The sequence below is a fragment of the Micropterus salmoides genome, unplaced genomic scaffold (assembly GCF_014851395.1).
Source record: "Micropterus salmoides isolate LMB-PRFRI ecotype aquatic unplaced genomic scaffold, ASM1485139v1 Ms_hic_scaffold_4343, whole genome shotgun sequence".
In the NCBI taxonomy this organism is placed as follows: Eukaryota; Metazoa; Chordata; class Actinopteri; order Centrarchiformes; family Centrarchidae; genus Micropterus; species Micropterus salmoides.
Window position 1 is genome coordinate 1 of NW_024043755.1, and position 14984 is coordinate 14984.

Consider the following 14984-nt stretch of genomic DNA (forward strand, 5'->3'; position numbering starts at 1 on the left):
CAACCATGCATACTTCTTAACTTAAATAGGGCCATAACAATAAAAAAAACCAACTACTTAGCCTACTTTCTGCCACAGTCACATAACCCATTTTCATCTGTGTCATTAGTCTGTTATTATCTGTTATAGTCTCTATGTCATGTTCATTCATTTCATTTTCACATTAGACCAAACCAATGGCATGGTTGTCCTTGGCTTGTTTTCTGTCTTTTTGCACTTCAGGCTGCTGTTTACAGGCGCAGGGTTTACAGAATGACTTTTTTTACTTTTTTCCGACAGAAATTAAATATGTGTGTTTGAGTTATTAATGTCTGTTTGACATGGAAGATTTATGAAAATGTTACAGTATCGTAAGATGTCCAATTGCAAGAACTGGTAAGACATTTTATAACAGCTCCTTATCACACATGACCTCTGAATGGAAAACTTCTTTTGGTAAAGCCCAAACACACACACCACCGATGGGTCTCTACAATTTCTATGGGCTTTATAGCATTGCATATAACATTAGATTATGAACATATTGTGTTGCTGTTTTGCAAGATTTTATACGTATTATAAACTAAGCTAATTAGTTAGTTGTTCTCGTCTTGCATATATGAGAAGAGTTCATCACCTTCACCACACATCAGAAGTGGATAGTGGCTTACCTGATTGTTATCTCTGGTAACACACTGGGATATTCGGGTGGATAAGCACATGATAGAATGACGTCCGTCTGAGTTGAGCAACAAAATAAGAAAGGACAATGGCGTTAAATACGTTTTAAGACACATTTAAATCACAGGGACAGTCGGTTATTCTGTTACCCTCTCAGTGCTCCCAGTGTCCAGTTTCTGTTTGATGAGAAACTGAGGTCTGGAAGGAGGTGGGCTGTCTGTTGAATCTGAGCCCTCCACATAGTCCCTGAGCTCAGCTAGTGCCAGCTGATCTGTGATCTCCAGCTCCTCCTGTGTGGGAAACATGCTGGTGAGCAGCTCCACCTCTGCGAGCTGAGACTCAGCCCGCTCTAAGTAAGACATGCTGATGAAGGCAAACTAGAGCGTCGATCTTCACTTGTGTTACACATAAACGATCACTGTTGAAAAGATTTCTGTCTCCGCATTTAAAGATAACGTTATTATTACTTTTAATTTAACGTTACGTAACCTGTCATTAACGTTACAGCCCGGCTAGCAAATAATGTTGCTTCTGTACTAGCGACTACTAGGTAAGTCTTGTCAAGGGAGTAACATTAATAAAATACATTTAAATTAGCTATATATGTAGAAGGAGCGGAACACCACAGTTAAACACCCGAACAACTTCAGTAATGGCAACACGCCTAGTGATCGAGCTTTGTTTCAACTCGGACTGTTAGAAGCGACGCACACAGGAAACACACATACCGAGCAGCAGAAGGCGTTGCACATTTTGTTCATCTGTTCATCCGTCTGCATGTGTCAGCCGGGATTTTTCTGCCAAATCAGCGGAGTGAATTTTTTTTTTTTTTACCGAATGTGAAACTTTGTAGACACATTTTCTTATCCGAGGGCTTACATTTTACGTCTGTAATCAGCAAACCAAGTTGACTATGTCCGGATTTGAGAATCCATCCACACAAAGTAACCGAAACTGAAAACGGTGAAGCTTTTAGGCTCCTTTTGTGACAGTAAGTTGACTGGACCCTGAGACATGGAGTTACACGTCACATACATACACTAATTTGTGTAAAGCAGCATTATAATTGATGTTATATAACGTTAGCTATTAGCCAAAGCTGGCGTTAGTTTAGGTGACTGCTGTTTATTATTTCGATTCATGTCTAATTGTGCTTAACGTTAGGTGACAATGGGAAAGAAAAGGGGGAAGGACAGGAGCTCCAGAGAGGATGATGACATTGACCTGACAGGTAAATAATATTTTAATATTATCATCTCCATTGTCATATGGCAACCTGTGGAAGGCCTAGGATGACTTTCCCACATTGTTTTCTTTTTATCTTCGTAGGTCCTTCCTGCAGACATATTAAGAAGGGAACGGACCAAACTCTTTTAAAGAAACTCTCCGGTAATTCTGATTGGACAAGTTGCCAGGATTGTAAGCATGAAGAGCATAAAGAAAATATCAGCACCACCCTGCCACAGGACACTGAAGAGGAACAAGAAACAGCAGCCGTTTGGATGTGCTTGAAATGCGGCCATAGAGTGAGTTTATTCAACCCATTTATCATTCAAATTTTGACAGTGTATGAAGGGACTTTTGCTAAATGACCAGATGCATCTTTTCTGCCAGGGATGTGGACGAAACTCTGAGAACCAGCATGCCATCAAACATTATCAGACTCCTCGGTCAGATCCACATTGCCTGGTGGTCAGTTTGGACAACTGGAGTGTGTGGTGAGTATGTTGCTGTGCTGTGTTAGTCACAGATGTCAAACTTGTGTTTGAAATGTAAAAGTACTTGTTCTGTTTTGATGTGTTGCCAAACTTGCAGGTGTTACATATGTGATGACGAAGTCCAGTACTCTAGGACTGGACATTTGGCTCAGCTGATGACCAACCTAAAAAAGCAAACCTCTGCAGATCCTATAAAGAGACCAGAAAAAAGTGGGTCCATTTGGAAAATTTGAGCATCACTGTAATGTTTTTAAAATAAAATAAAAACAGATTTCATTATTGGAATTACATGTCTCTATAACCATGTCCACCATGCTGTGTTTGGTTATTTAGGAGTAAAGGAGGAAGACAGTTTAGAAGTTGGGCAGATGACAGAGACTGTAAAAACAGAGAAAAGTGAGGACAAGGAAAACGAGGACCAAAAGAAAAATGTCAAAAAAGAGAGTGTAAAATCACAGAAGTCTGGCACATCTGAAGACAATGGTGGTGTTTCAGTAAAGGGGCTGAGCAACCTGGGAAACACGTGTTTCTTTAATGCAGTTATTCAGGTAAGATTGTGCTTTATAAGATGCCACCCTTGATTTAAAATGAGTGTCTTTGTAAATTTAGGAGCTATTACTAATCGCTATCATTGTCTTTTCCAGAGTCTTTCTCAAACACCGCTCTTAAGACAGTCTCTCAACAAAGTGACAGAAGAGAAAATGAGTCTTAACATTAAACCTGTCGCCTCCTTGGATCTGGTGTGTTTCCATTATTTGTTTTTTTAACCATAAAGATGGTAGATCTAGATGCCTAATATATACACAGTTTATTATTTAAAGACTTGCTTTTGTAATGATTACAGGAGCCTATTGTGGTGCAGTTAGACCAGCCTGGATCCCTGACTTTGGCTATGTGTCAACTTCTCAATGAGATCCAGGAATCCAAAAAGGGTGTGGTAACACCTCGGGAGTTGTTCACACAAGTGTGTCAAAAGTGAGTGCAAGTTGAGGTGGAACTCAGCCTTAAGATGTGCTTAAAATGTACTTCCTAGCATCATTACATTAAAACTTTCTGTCTCCTTTCTGCAGGGCTGCCAGGTTCAAAGGATTTCAGCAGCAAGATAGCCAGGAGCTGCTGCGCTACCTTCTGGACGGTATGCGGGCTGAGGAGATCAAAGTATGCATTTAGTTTTTAAGAAATTGCCCTATATATCGCATTGGTGAAAGATTTACACTTGAAACAGACACTGTATATCCAAGTGGCTATGTGTTATGTGGCAGTATATTACATTGACAGCAGAACAGTACTGCTTGTAAGACAGCTGGTATGGATTGCACTATAAGCACTTATTAAGCTTTTGTTATTTCAAGCTCAGTAGAACTAAGCTGCAAAATCTCCTCCTCTCTGGCTTATCAAATGGTTATTTTAGTCATATACATTTGACGATTGTGTTTGTCTCTACAGAGAGTAAGCTCTGGAATCATGAAGGCATTGCAAGAATCCAGAAAAGGCACAGATGAAGAGCAGTTGAAGACACTAGTTAAAGGTAAGTAACTAGGCTTTAAGTTAAACACCTTGTGGTCAGTGTCACATAAGCAAAAAAAGTTGCATTCTACTGTACAATACTGTCTTGGCACACCAAATAGTCAAATGGGGTCCTGTAACAATGAAGTTCTGATTTCAGAGTACGAGAAAAATGGGTTTCCAAAAAACTTTGTCGACCAAGTTTTTGGTGGGGAAATGACCAGCACTATAATGTGTCAGCAGTGCAAAACGGTATGTGTTGTGGAAGATCTTCAACCAAGTCCAGTTGCCCTTGATTTTTAACCTTCGTTGGATAAGTTTAAGATTTTACCTATTATGCTGGTGTCACACTAAATGGCTATAACTTTGCACTTACAGGTGTCTGTAGTCACAGAGATGTTTTTGGATCTTTCCCTTCCTGTTTCAGATGAGGTAAAGCCTTTTATGAGTGTTTTTTTGGGCAATTATTTGTTCGAGTTTTGTTTGGGTTTCACACATGTGCCTTTTTGTGGCGACATCTTACAGACATACAGAAAGAAAAACCAAAAAAAAGGAGTTCAGAACACCCGTGAGTCAAGCCAGGAAAGCAGAAACAGTCCTGCTTTGACCAATGGAAATGATGACATTCCCAGTGGGGCCAGCAGCAAGTACCAACAGAAGAAAGCCAAGAAGCAGGCAAAGAAGCAAGCAAAGGTACCTCACTGACTGTACATAAAGGAAGTTTTGTCTTTTGTTGAAGTTAATGGATGAGTGTGTAATCATTGTGTAGAATAAACTAAATAGTCTGTATTGTTTCCATGTTTCTGCTACAGCATCAAAAGAGGCAGCAAAAGCTTGAGGGCAGAGTCACTTTGGACAGTCTTACATCGCCGAGCCACACGGAGAGCGAACAGACAGATCCTACTGCAGATGGGGAACCAGATGGGGGAAATGCTGACAATGAAACACATGAAGAAGCCTCACTGAGTGAAGGAAATCCTGCACAAATCAGTGTGTCTGAACAGGACCAGAGGGACCCTGATACAGTCCAGGATGAGAAGGAAGAGGACGAAGAGTCAGTGATTGACTGTGACTCATCAGCTACGTCATCAGTCAGCAACCGTTTTAATGTCTTATCAGAGGAGCAGAACTCAAAGGACAGCATCTTAGATGATGCCAAAATGTCTGACATGGATCAGGAAGAAAAGAGGATACACAGCTGGTGAGTGAAATGGAGAAAGTAACCCTGGATGACGCCTTCATAGAAGACTATGATGCTGAACAAGGCATGGAGAGTGAAGATGAGCCACTAGAGGCTAAAGAGTACACTGTAGTAAATCAGGACCCAGAACTGGCCTTTCACACACTGGCTGCCAGGACGGCCCCTGAGAAACAGGAGTGTTCAGTACAGTCATGCCTTTTTCAGTTCACAGAAGTAGAAACCCTCACCCAGAACAATAGCCTGCTGTGTGTCACCTGCACTAAACGGCAGTCACACAAAGACAAAGCTGGAGGTATGTGAAATTTCTCTCCCTCATATTTCACCTATTGTTGATATAGCTTTTGTTCTTGACATTGTACACCCTGTACATGTGTGTGGATTTTTGCAGTACAGTATCACAAGTCCAGTGATTCTAAAAACAACAACAACCAAGAAGTCAGTTAAACTGGATCTTCTGTCTGATGTTCCATTTGGGGATCAATAAGGTTCATCGTCTTTATTTGTGCTCTGTTTAGGATCCAAGAAGAATATTTACACTGACGCCTTGAAGCAAATGCTGATCTCCTCTCCCCCACCAGTGCTTACCCTTCATTTGAAGAGATTTCAACAGGTGAGTTAAAGAAAATGTCAGCATTTTTACACCTTTGATCAACTGACTGTCAGCCAAGTTGTTTTTATTGACACACCTTCAAACCAGCTGTTTAAGGAACATGACACATTGTTTTGTTTTGATTTTTTTTGTTTTCCTCTAGAATGGATACAGTATTTGTAAGGTGAACAGACATGTCCAATTCCCCCTGATACTTGATTTAGCTCCCTTTTGTGGGGTAAAATGCAAGGTAAATATTGGATTAACAATTTTTGTTAAATGTATCATTATTTTATTATAGTCTGAGCACTAACAGTAAGTTGTTTCCAAACAGGCCATGACAGAAGGAGATGCTCAGATTTCGTACAGTTTGTACGGTATTGTAGAACACAGTGGAACAATGAGATCAGGTCATTACACAGGGTATGTGAAAGTACGACCTGATAATCCCTCATCCAATGGACTTGCAGCAGAAGGTTGGTGTACTTGGGTGTGACAAATAATAACATGGTAGTAATACTTTAAGTATCAACTCTAACTCATCACTTCCCCTCAGGAGATGCAAAGCCACCCAGAGGATCCTGGTTCCATATAAGTGACACAAGCGTCCAGCCTGTGAGTGAGAGTAAAGTCCAGAGTTGCCAAGCCTACCTCCTCTTCTATGAAAGAATCCTCTAATCGAACCGTGCCTCACTACTCAGGAAATCCAAACAATCCAAGCTGCTGCTGCTGCTGCTACTTCAATTCCACAGTATAAGGGATCTCAAACTGTTGAACAACATTGGCCTGCTTTCTCAGTGACTCAAACTGCAATGGCTGCAATGAAATGATGTTGATTATACAGAAGGGACATTTGACAGTGTTGACATTTTCATCACAGTGGTGTCACCCAGTGTTGCAAGTAGTAAACAGGACAAATGTTTGTTAGTCACACTGATGGGAATATGATTATGATACAATAAATAAGTGTGCAATGAAAGTCAAGATGGACATGAAGCAGTTTGTGGTATTGGATTTGTACACATTACAAAAATCTATTTCAGGAGATTAATGAGAGTGGGGGGAGGGTTGTAAAAAAATAATAATAATAATATTTATATGTTTATTTTTTTTTATCAATGTCATGTAATGAAATGCTTCAAAATGTCTAAAGTGTCTCCTGTCTTGTGTGGTGGCATTCTGAGTCTTGCACTGAGCATGCGCAGTCAGTCTAATAGCTTCCTCTCGTCCCAGTAGTCACATGACGAGAGGAAAGTCTGGCTCCGGATGGCCAGTGTCTAGTCAACCTAAAATTTACTAATGGCAGTGTTACCAAGCTGACATGGCAGGTCGGTGAACATTTGGCCTTTCTTTTAGATAAATATTAAGAAGTAAAGTTAATTTTTCAGAAGGTTTTGGTGTTTAGCCAATACCAGGAAGATGAGACCGCTCGGTTACGTTAGTTGTAGCTAACGGTTAACGTTAACGATCTGGCCTAGCTTAAAGCCTTTCCGTTTGGACAGCATTTTCGACCATTAGTTACATTAATATCTTAATAAAAATGTTGACATTCCTTAGTAACGCAACGTCTTGGTCCTAACTGGATATTTTTCGTTAGGCATCTCTGCCAGGCCTAGTTGGACAAGTTGGCTAAACATGAGTCAGCATTTTAAACTTTTTAGATAACGTTAAAGAGTTGAAATTAAATCGACCTGGACTGCAGTAAGTTAACTTAATGATTATCTAACTCTTAGGTAGCGCATACAGTGTGTCATTAGGCCGTCACGTTACAATGTTAATATAAGTTACTGTAACTGCTAACACCATCATTTTTATTTTTAAAAAGTCAGACAGAAGCACTGGAGCAGGTTGTCTCCAAATTGGAAACCCAACCACTACAAATATCGTTATTTACTAATAATCAGCTATTACATAATATACTAGGATAATTTATAAAACTGCATTTTATGCATTTATCCAACTCTTAGCCTTATCAATAACTGCCATTATTGAAAAGGAAATTTGACCTGAAGTTCATTTGCAGTGGTTTTACATGTTTTAGGTTTTCTCAGCAATGCCAAAAACAACGATCTAATTTGCCTCAAGGGGTCACCCACAGCATGAAAAAATGCTTGGTGGACACACATGATTGTGTAACAGCAACATTGCACCTTCTGCTAAAGACAGAATCCACTATGGAAGGAACTTGCAATTACTTCATTATCACTTTTATCTGTGGATTATTATATCGATGAATGCTTTTGTCTTTCAAATGTCAGCTGTTAACACCAAGGGGATGTCTCGAAATGTCATATTTTGACCTACCAACAGTCCAAAACCAGAAGATATTCAGTTTGCTACCATAAAGAAAAGAGTATTCGCATTCAAGACACAAGAACCCATGATGTTTCCCACATGACAATGACAAAAATTATCAATATCAAAATGCAGATTCATCTACTGTCAATTAACTAATTGAACATGATTAATCGTGGCAGGTAGAATTCACACTTCTGTGTATTTTGAGAGTAATTTATACTGATTCTGTATTGTGTGTATGGTTTACTGTGATCATGATGGTTTTTTGACTCCCCCTGCTTCCTTTGTCACACAGGATGAGCTTATAAGAACCATGTCGTTCCCAGCTCCCCGCATATCAGTGTTCACCTTTCAGTCTGCAGTGCACAGCGCCCATGTTCTCCAGTGTCTGAATGACCAGAGGCAGCGGGACGTCCTGTGTGATGTGACAGTAGTGGTGGAAAACAGGAGTTTTCGGGCCCACTGCTCTGTCTTGGCTTCCTGCAGCGAATACTTTCACAGCAGGGTTACCAATGTCACCAGACAGAATCTCGTAATCACGTTGCCTGATGAGGTCGGTGTCCTGCTGTCCAGCTGAATGCTGCCATGTTAAATTACACTTAGCAAGCTGCAATATCCATACATGCAGGACCAGGCACCAAAATATTTTTGAAAAAGTCTAAATTGTTATTTATGACATGGACTAGAAAGATTTATTTTCTGTCCAGCAGTAGATGCCTGTGTGTAATATGACTGTTGGTCCAATTTGCAGCATTTGCAATGTGGCTTATACATGTATACATCACAATGTCTGCAACAGAAATACTATGTCAGCCCTGCAGAGAATAATATTGCTGTTTTATGAACCTGCAAGCGATACATTTCAGGACATGTATCAAACAACCCTTTATATTTCCATATCATATGTTCCTTTATTAGCTGGTCACCTTTCTAGTATGGTCATATTATAGTAATCTATAGTAATGTGAGTTTTTTTGTACCTTAACAATCTGCTGTATCTCCTTTCCTCACAGGTGACCGTTGAGGGGTTTGAACCATTGCTGCAGTTTGCTTACACATCAAAGCTCCCCTTCACCAAAGAAAACATTCATGCCATTCACAGCAGTGCGGAGATTTTAGCATTTCATAACTTGGAGTCGGCATGTTTTGACTTCCTCATCCCAAAGTTTTCTGAAAGCAAAAGAACCTCACAGGAGGTCAGGCGTAGACCCTGTTGTCGGAGCCGGGATCCCAGTGCCAGTTTTGGCTCCAGCGTAGAGAGCAGCCAACCAAAATCATTTGAGTCACACAGCTCAGTGCCTTCAAGAGTTGATGAACAAAAAGACTTCCCATCACAGTGTCCTCAGAGTGCACAGGGTCAGATGAACAGTGGGGAAGAACACCTCTGTTTGGAGAACTGCGGGCCACAAATGGCCCCCTTATCTCTGGAGTTGGCAGCAAATGGTGTGTGCCCCGTGTTGTCATTGCCATGCCCAGATACAGACAAAGTAGGTCCCACTCAGTTCTGTGAAAGAGACATTTTAGAGATAGTAGATGTGTGTAATCAAAGTGAGTTGAGTTTGGCAGACTGTGGCTTACCCTGTGAGCTGTCAACCCCAGGGGATGTGAATCCTCCAGAATTCATTGAGCCAGCAGGCAGCGATGTTAAACAGACGGTAGAGATGCTTGGTGCTGAAACCAACTGTAACCCAGGTTCATGTCCACTGAACACATCAGGGGCAGAAGATTGCAGTGAGTTAATAGAGCAGAGTAAGGCTGGCCTTGAACGGGGGATGGCAGGTGATCACTCAGACCCTACACTAACTGCTCTAAGCCACGAAGAGGGATTTGGGCAGAGGAGCAGCGTGGAGAGAGAGGTGGCTGAACATCTGGCAAAGGGATTTTGGTCTGACCTATGCCCAAATCAGGCTCAGACACTCCCCCTGGATCCCACAGACCAAAACAATCTGGCAAAAGCATCAGACTTTCATTGGCTGAAGCAGCTGGACCTGAGCTCCAGTGTAGGGGACTGTCCTTTCCTTAGGGACCTTGGGACAGGTGATGACCCGGCTCCACGCACTGACAGCCTGTCCCAGTCAGAGAAAAGCCCCTACATGTCCTCATCGCTGAACTCTGGAGACGACTCTGACTTCGACACAGATGGAGATACTGAGGCCAACAACAAAAGAGCAGCAGAGGTCATTGTGATTGACAGCTGATGTTTGGTTACTGATAGTTGAAGATAAGTAAAATAAATGTAACTCTTAAAAATTGTTCTCTACAGATTCAGCTCCCATTCCCAGTGGAGCAAATCTCAGCGCTGAGCCGGAGTGCCTTCCAGCAGCTTCTTAGACATCATGAACTGACTCAAGATCAGCTAGAGTTTGTCCATGATGTTCGTCGACGAAGCAAAAACCGTGTGGCTGCACAGCGCTGCCGAAAGAGGAAACTAGACAGCATACACCAACTAGAATGTGAAATCAAAAGATTAGTAAGTTGTCTACTATGTCCGGTATTCTCAACATGTTGTCAAACATGATATGATTTAATTTAGTGTCTTTCCTGCGGATGAAGTACTTTGTGACCTTTATTGACCCCTAGTGGTGACCAGTATGAAAAGCAGCAATGTGGATGGAAGCACTCTTGTTTTCATGAACAAGATTGAAGAAGTGTTATTTTTGCAATAGAAGTCAGTATTGCAAGATCATTTTTCCTAAAATTTATAAAATATTGTAATAAAACAGCATAATCATTTGCCTTTGGTATGTGTAAATTCTGTAGCCCCGTAGAAAGGTGATTGTAGGTTTAGATTTACAGATTGACCAGAAAGATTTCTGAAATCTAAATACTGTAGACTTATGAAGTTTTTGTTCAAAAGGCATATGCAATGACGAGGAGTCGAGGAAGTGAATAAGCTTTGCTGTCATTCTCTCTGCAGAAAAGTGAGAAAGACCGGCTGCTGCAGGAGCGAATTGAGCTGGAGCAAAACCTGGAGGAGACGCGGCAGAGTCTGTGCGGGTTATGTAAGAGTGTCAGCATCGAGTCTGGCTCTGATCAGGACCACTTGCAGCTTCTTGCCAAGCTTTCCTCACCAGACTTCCCTATCTCCTCCCTAAGCCTGGTGGGTAAAGATGACGAGTCCCAGATCACTATTGAAATGGTAAGTTGTTCTTCAGTGTGTGACCCAAACAAGCCGCCTGCAGGCTCAGTTCAAACTGCTGCATCAGAGGCCGGCACACATGCAGAGGAGGCAGGTTCTCCACAGAGCTGCCCTGATCTGTCTCTCTGCTCAACGCCTGTTTGTACAAGAAGACCAGCTTATAATTAGGTTATAATTTTTTTTTTTTTTATTGTAATTTAATCATCATGCAGGACCATGGAGCAGGGGGTGGACTGAATATATACTGTAATCCCCTTTTGGGATAGGTGTTCTTTCCTGTGTATTTCACTGAATGATTTTCTGTCTGACATACTGTAGGTCTGTGTAGGTAGGACAGAGAAATGTAACTTTCCTTTGCTGTATTTCTAATAGTCATTGTAGTAAACTCAGAATCCAGTATTCATCTTTTTGAAAGTACAGAACATTTAAGCCACGGTAATTCCCAAATGTCTTTATTTGTAAATTAAGACGACATTTCTTAAAGTTACGTTTGTTTTTCTCAGGGAAACTCATAACCTGACTGTGTTTTGATGCCTAAAATAATTTGTGCTTCACAGCCACCTCATTTTCCTACTTATGCAAACATAAACTCGTATAAATAAGACATTTCTTTCATTTTAGGCTAATAAGTCTATCGTTATAATCTTCACACATACTGTATTATTCCACCACTATGCTGTTTCTTTGATTAAATATGCACAGCACTAACTGAACTTTTTTTTTTTTCCAGGGGATGACTAAGAAATGTTACAGTTAACAGAAAGTATTATTTGAATGCTACTATAGACTAGCTTTCGAATAATGCTCTTTTAATAACTGTCAGCTTCCCCTACTATTTGAGGAATGGTTCAAGTGTGTCTAAACGTGTTACTGGGGAACACGTGAAATTATGTTATTTGATGCAAAATGTGCCTTATTCAGTAGTATAGTATGAATACAGAAAAAATAAAGGCAATCTTTGTATATTCTTGTCTGAAGCACTGTTGCACATTAATCCAGAGCCCATATTGATGGCATTGTCTTACATTTAAATCAGTCTTCATGTTGAGTGTTTTTAATTGAATGCTTTCATGGATTACATATTTAAATAAACAACATTTTTCATTCAGTTTTCAATGTTTTATTTAAATTAAAAAGAAGATATATCCCACCCTCTGTTGATGGACTGTACCACAGTTTGTCCAGTAGATGGAAATACAACTCTGTTTACAGTTTTTCTCGATTGCTTAAACGCATTTCCTGAAATTATGCCTCTTTTTCTCAAAACTCTAAACACAAATCCACAACTTCTCACCCAATTTCCCAAACATCCTATTTTCAGGTCAAAATGAAACTCTCCACTCAAAACCATCAGTCTTGCTGAAAAACCACACTTCGCCCTCAGACATAACACACAAGCTCTGAAAAACACACACACTACAACACAGTCTTACACACTGGTGAGATAAATTCAAAACAATACTACAAAAACTGGTTATTAGTAATGTTGCTTGTGGTTCTTCCCTCAAAAACCTTTTCACATGATGAACACAACAAAAGAAATAAATGTAAACAGTTCAACACACCAAACAACAAATTATTCTTCCTCAGCGTTCTGTCTTTGGTTTGGGAACAGAGATTCTTGTTCTCCACCTCCTCCTCTCCCTACTCCTCTGTTTCCCTCCTACTCCTCCTGTTCCTCTTCCTTCACCTCTTACTCCTCTCCATACTGATTTTCTTCCTCTTCTTCCTCATCCTCCTCTCCGGTGTTCTCTACCTCTTCCTTCAGATTTCTCTGGATCCATTGTTCCAAAACTGAATGAACTGACTGCCCCCTTGTATCTATCTATTGAAGGTTCTGATTGGTGTGTTTTCAATTTTGACTGTTTGTGTTTCCACCTAAGGTAGATGTGTGCTAATTGAGCTCAACCTATGCTGACGTGCGTGAACTATTTTTAATGTTAGTGTTTTCTCAATGACTGCATGGTGAAGGCAATGAAAAATGAAGGAATTTGTGTGTAGAGAAATGGGTGGATTTTTGAAAAATGGAGTTAAGGTTTTGAAATTTTAGTTCAATTGCCTGGTTATAGTGTTTAAGCAATTGAGAAAAACTGTATCTCACCAGCTATGCTGACCATTTGTTGACTGACTAGAGCACTAAAGAAGTATGAATTGTTCCTTCAATCTGCAAGAGACTGAGCTTTCTTTTAGAGATCTTTATGCAAGCTCAAAAACAGAAACAGGAAGCTGGGTCAGAACTACTTGCATCACTAAAAACAAAATTACTTAATGGCCTTAATGTGGTCATATGTGCTTATTGCACCTGACTGAGGTTTTATGAACATGGACTAAGACAAAAACCCTATATTTCCACCCGATTGTAAAATTGTGTTGAGTATTGCAACTACTAGTATCCAGCAGTTGGATAGAACAGATAGATTTATTAGATTGACAGAATCATTAGGAAGGCAGACTCAGATGAGACTGGTAAACAACATATGTATATATGTAAAGAGGCTATGCAGACAGGAAACTGGGGGGAAAAAAGCCATCCCTGTAACCCGGCAGTGCAAACTGAGCTGTAAGACTCATTATGCTGTAGATGCAAGGAAGAGACCCTCCCAAACTTGTGAAATCAGATTTATCATGTTTCAGACTTACTATTGTTACGACCCCGGCTCTCAGGCCGCAACAAAAAAAGGAGGATGCAATACAGGTTCAACAGAGATTAACATAAAAATTTAAATAACAGAAAACAAAAGAACAACACGGCAGAGCGGTGTAGAAGGCGCAAGCACCAACACTGGTCTAAATAAGGACTCACTGGCCATGTCCTCCCAATCTCTGTGATTGCCCTCCTGAGGGAAGCACACAGACACCACAGAGCACACAGCTCCACACCAAGACCTCTCGGGGCGTCATCCCCCCCAATGTCAGGGTCCCAAAGGGAACTCTGGCAAACAAACCACCAATGAAATAATAAAAAATAAATACTGTGAAAAACAAAACAAAACACCTCACCACTTACGAATTTCCTTGAAATGAAACAGACTGGCTTGTCAACCCCCAAATCATCAGCCTGCAACAACGCTGTGCCTGCAGCCACATAGCTAGCGTCTATCTCAAGTTTGAAAGCCTTTTCCCACTGAGGAGCAGCCAAAACTGGAGCATTACACATAAGAGCCTTCACACTCTCAAACGCCTTCTGACACTGCGGACCAAACATATTTAACATTTGCTTTCAACTGGTTTGTGAGAGGAGCAACAACTGTAGAAAAATTCCTTCAAAACCACCGTAATAACCAGATCAACAGCCAACTGCATGTGCGCGAGACAAGCGGCCAAACAACCTCTCGATGTGGCCAAGGTGACCATCCCACTCATCAGAAAAAACAACTACATCATCCAAATCTCCAACAACCCTGCTCACCAGGCTCCGAAAGGCCGCCGGGGCACTCCGCAAACCAAACGGCATCATGCACACGAACACAAACCAGCAGGTGCAACAAATGGAGCAATCTCCCTCCCCGACAAAGGGACCCGCCAGTAGCCCCCCAACAGACCAAACCCACTTACAAATCCAGCAGACCCCACCTGGTCAACGCAGCTCTCCATACGGGAAGCTGAAAGCAGCCCGGCCCCGTGACACCGTCCACCCTCCCAAAGTCCGCACAAAATCTGGGGAGTGCCATCGGACCCAGCACAAGCAAACAAGGCGAGGCCCAACTGCAACCGTGTGCCGCGATACCACCCGGCAGCACACACTCAACCCTAGCATCCAACCTCCACGTTTCTCAAGGTGAACACGACAAAACCTCTGCTCAGTCGGCTCACTATCCCCAACATCCACACCACGCTCAACCAAATGGACACCGCCCGACCAGGTAAATACAA

At 41.3% G+C, this 14984-nt stretch overlaps 3 protein-coding genes across 4 annotated transcripts; 2 read left to right on the plus strand and 1 right to left on the minus strand.

Annotated features, from left to right (window-relative positions):
• Positions 1-295: 295 nt before the first annotated feature.
• LOC119887832 (RWD domain-containing protein 2B-like) lies at positions 296-1307 on the minus strand. The gene is made up of 2 exons (XM_038698419.1): positions 810-1307; positions 296-718 (listed from the first exon to the last, which is right to left on the minus strand). The coding sequence occupies exons 1-2, from the start codon at positions 1020-1022 to the stop codon at positions 647-649; spliced, it is 285 nt and encodes a 94-aa protein (XP_038554347.1). The 5' UTR covers positions 1023-1307; the 3' UTR covers positions 296-646.
• Positions 1308-1482: 175 nt separating this feature from the next.
• Positions 1483-6753, plus strand: LOC119887830 (ubiquitin carboxyl-terminal hydrolase 16-like). Its single transcript, XM_038698416.1, is given in 19 exon segments — positions 1483-1651; positions 1825-1891; positions 1990-2186; positions 2275-2378; positions 2476-2588; positions 2712-2926; positions 3023-3118; positions 3223-3353; positions 3449-3536; positions 3825-3906; positions 4045-4136; positions 4263-4316; positions 4410-4577; positions 4697-5069; positions 5072-5377; positions 5601-5695; positions 5838-5924; positions 6009-6150; positions 6231-6753. Coding segments are annotated over 18 exon segments (2526 nt in total). The 5' UTR covers positions 1483-1651; positions 1825-1830; the 3' UTR covers positions 6353-6753.
• Positions 6754-6873: 120 nt separating this feature from the next.
• LOC119887831 (transcription regulator protein BACH1-like) lies at positions 6874-12219 on the plus strand. 2 transcript variants are annotated; one of them, XM_038698417.1, is made up of 5 exons: positions 6874-7002; positions 8268-8525; positions 8986-10149; positions 10236-10442; positions 10890-12219. In XM_038698417.1, exons 2-5 carry the CDS (start codon positions 8286-8288, stop codon positions 11277-11279), a joined length of 2001 nt encoding a protein of 666 aa, XP_038554345.1. In that variant the 5' UTR covers positions 6874-7002; positions 8268-8285; the 3' UTR covers positions 11280-12219. The 2 variants fall into 2 exon arrangements, with proteins under 2 accessions (XP_038554345.1, XP_038554346.1); XM_038698418.1 differs by lacking the exon at positions 6874-7002 and adding an exon at positions 7018-7375.
• Positions 12220-14984: the final 2765 nt, after the last annotated feature.

Excerpts from the sequence above, each read along its gene's own strand:
- LOC119887832 (XM_038698419.1), bottom strand. The coding sequence starts at position 1,022 with ATGTCTTACTTAGAGCGGGCTGAGTCTCAGCTCGCAGAGGTGGAGCTG. Across the intron at positions 719-809 it reads ACACTGGGAGCACTGAGAGG|ACGGACGTCATTCTATCATG; the intron begins GTAACAGAATAA and ends TGCTCAACTCAG.
- LOC119887831 (XM_038698417.1), top strand. The coding sequence starts at position 8,286 with ATGTCGTTCCCAGCTCCCCGCATATCAGTGTTCACCTTTCAGTCTGCA. Across the intron at positions 10,150-10,235 it reads ACAACAAAAGAGCAGCAGAG|ATTCAGCTCCCATTCCCAGT; the intron begins GTCATTGTGATT and ends TGTTCTCTACAG. Across the intron at positions 10,443-10,889 it reads AATGTGAAATCAAAAGATTA|AAAAGTGAGAAAGACCGGCT; the intron begins GTAAGTTGTCTA and ends TTCTCTCTGCAG.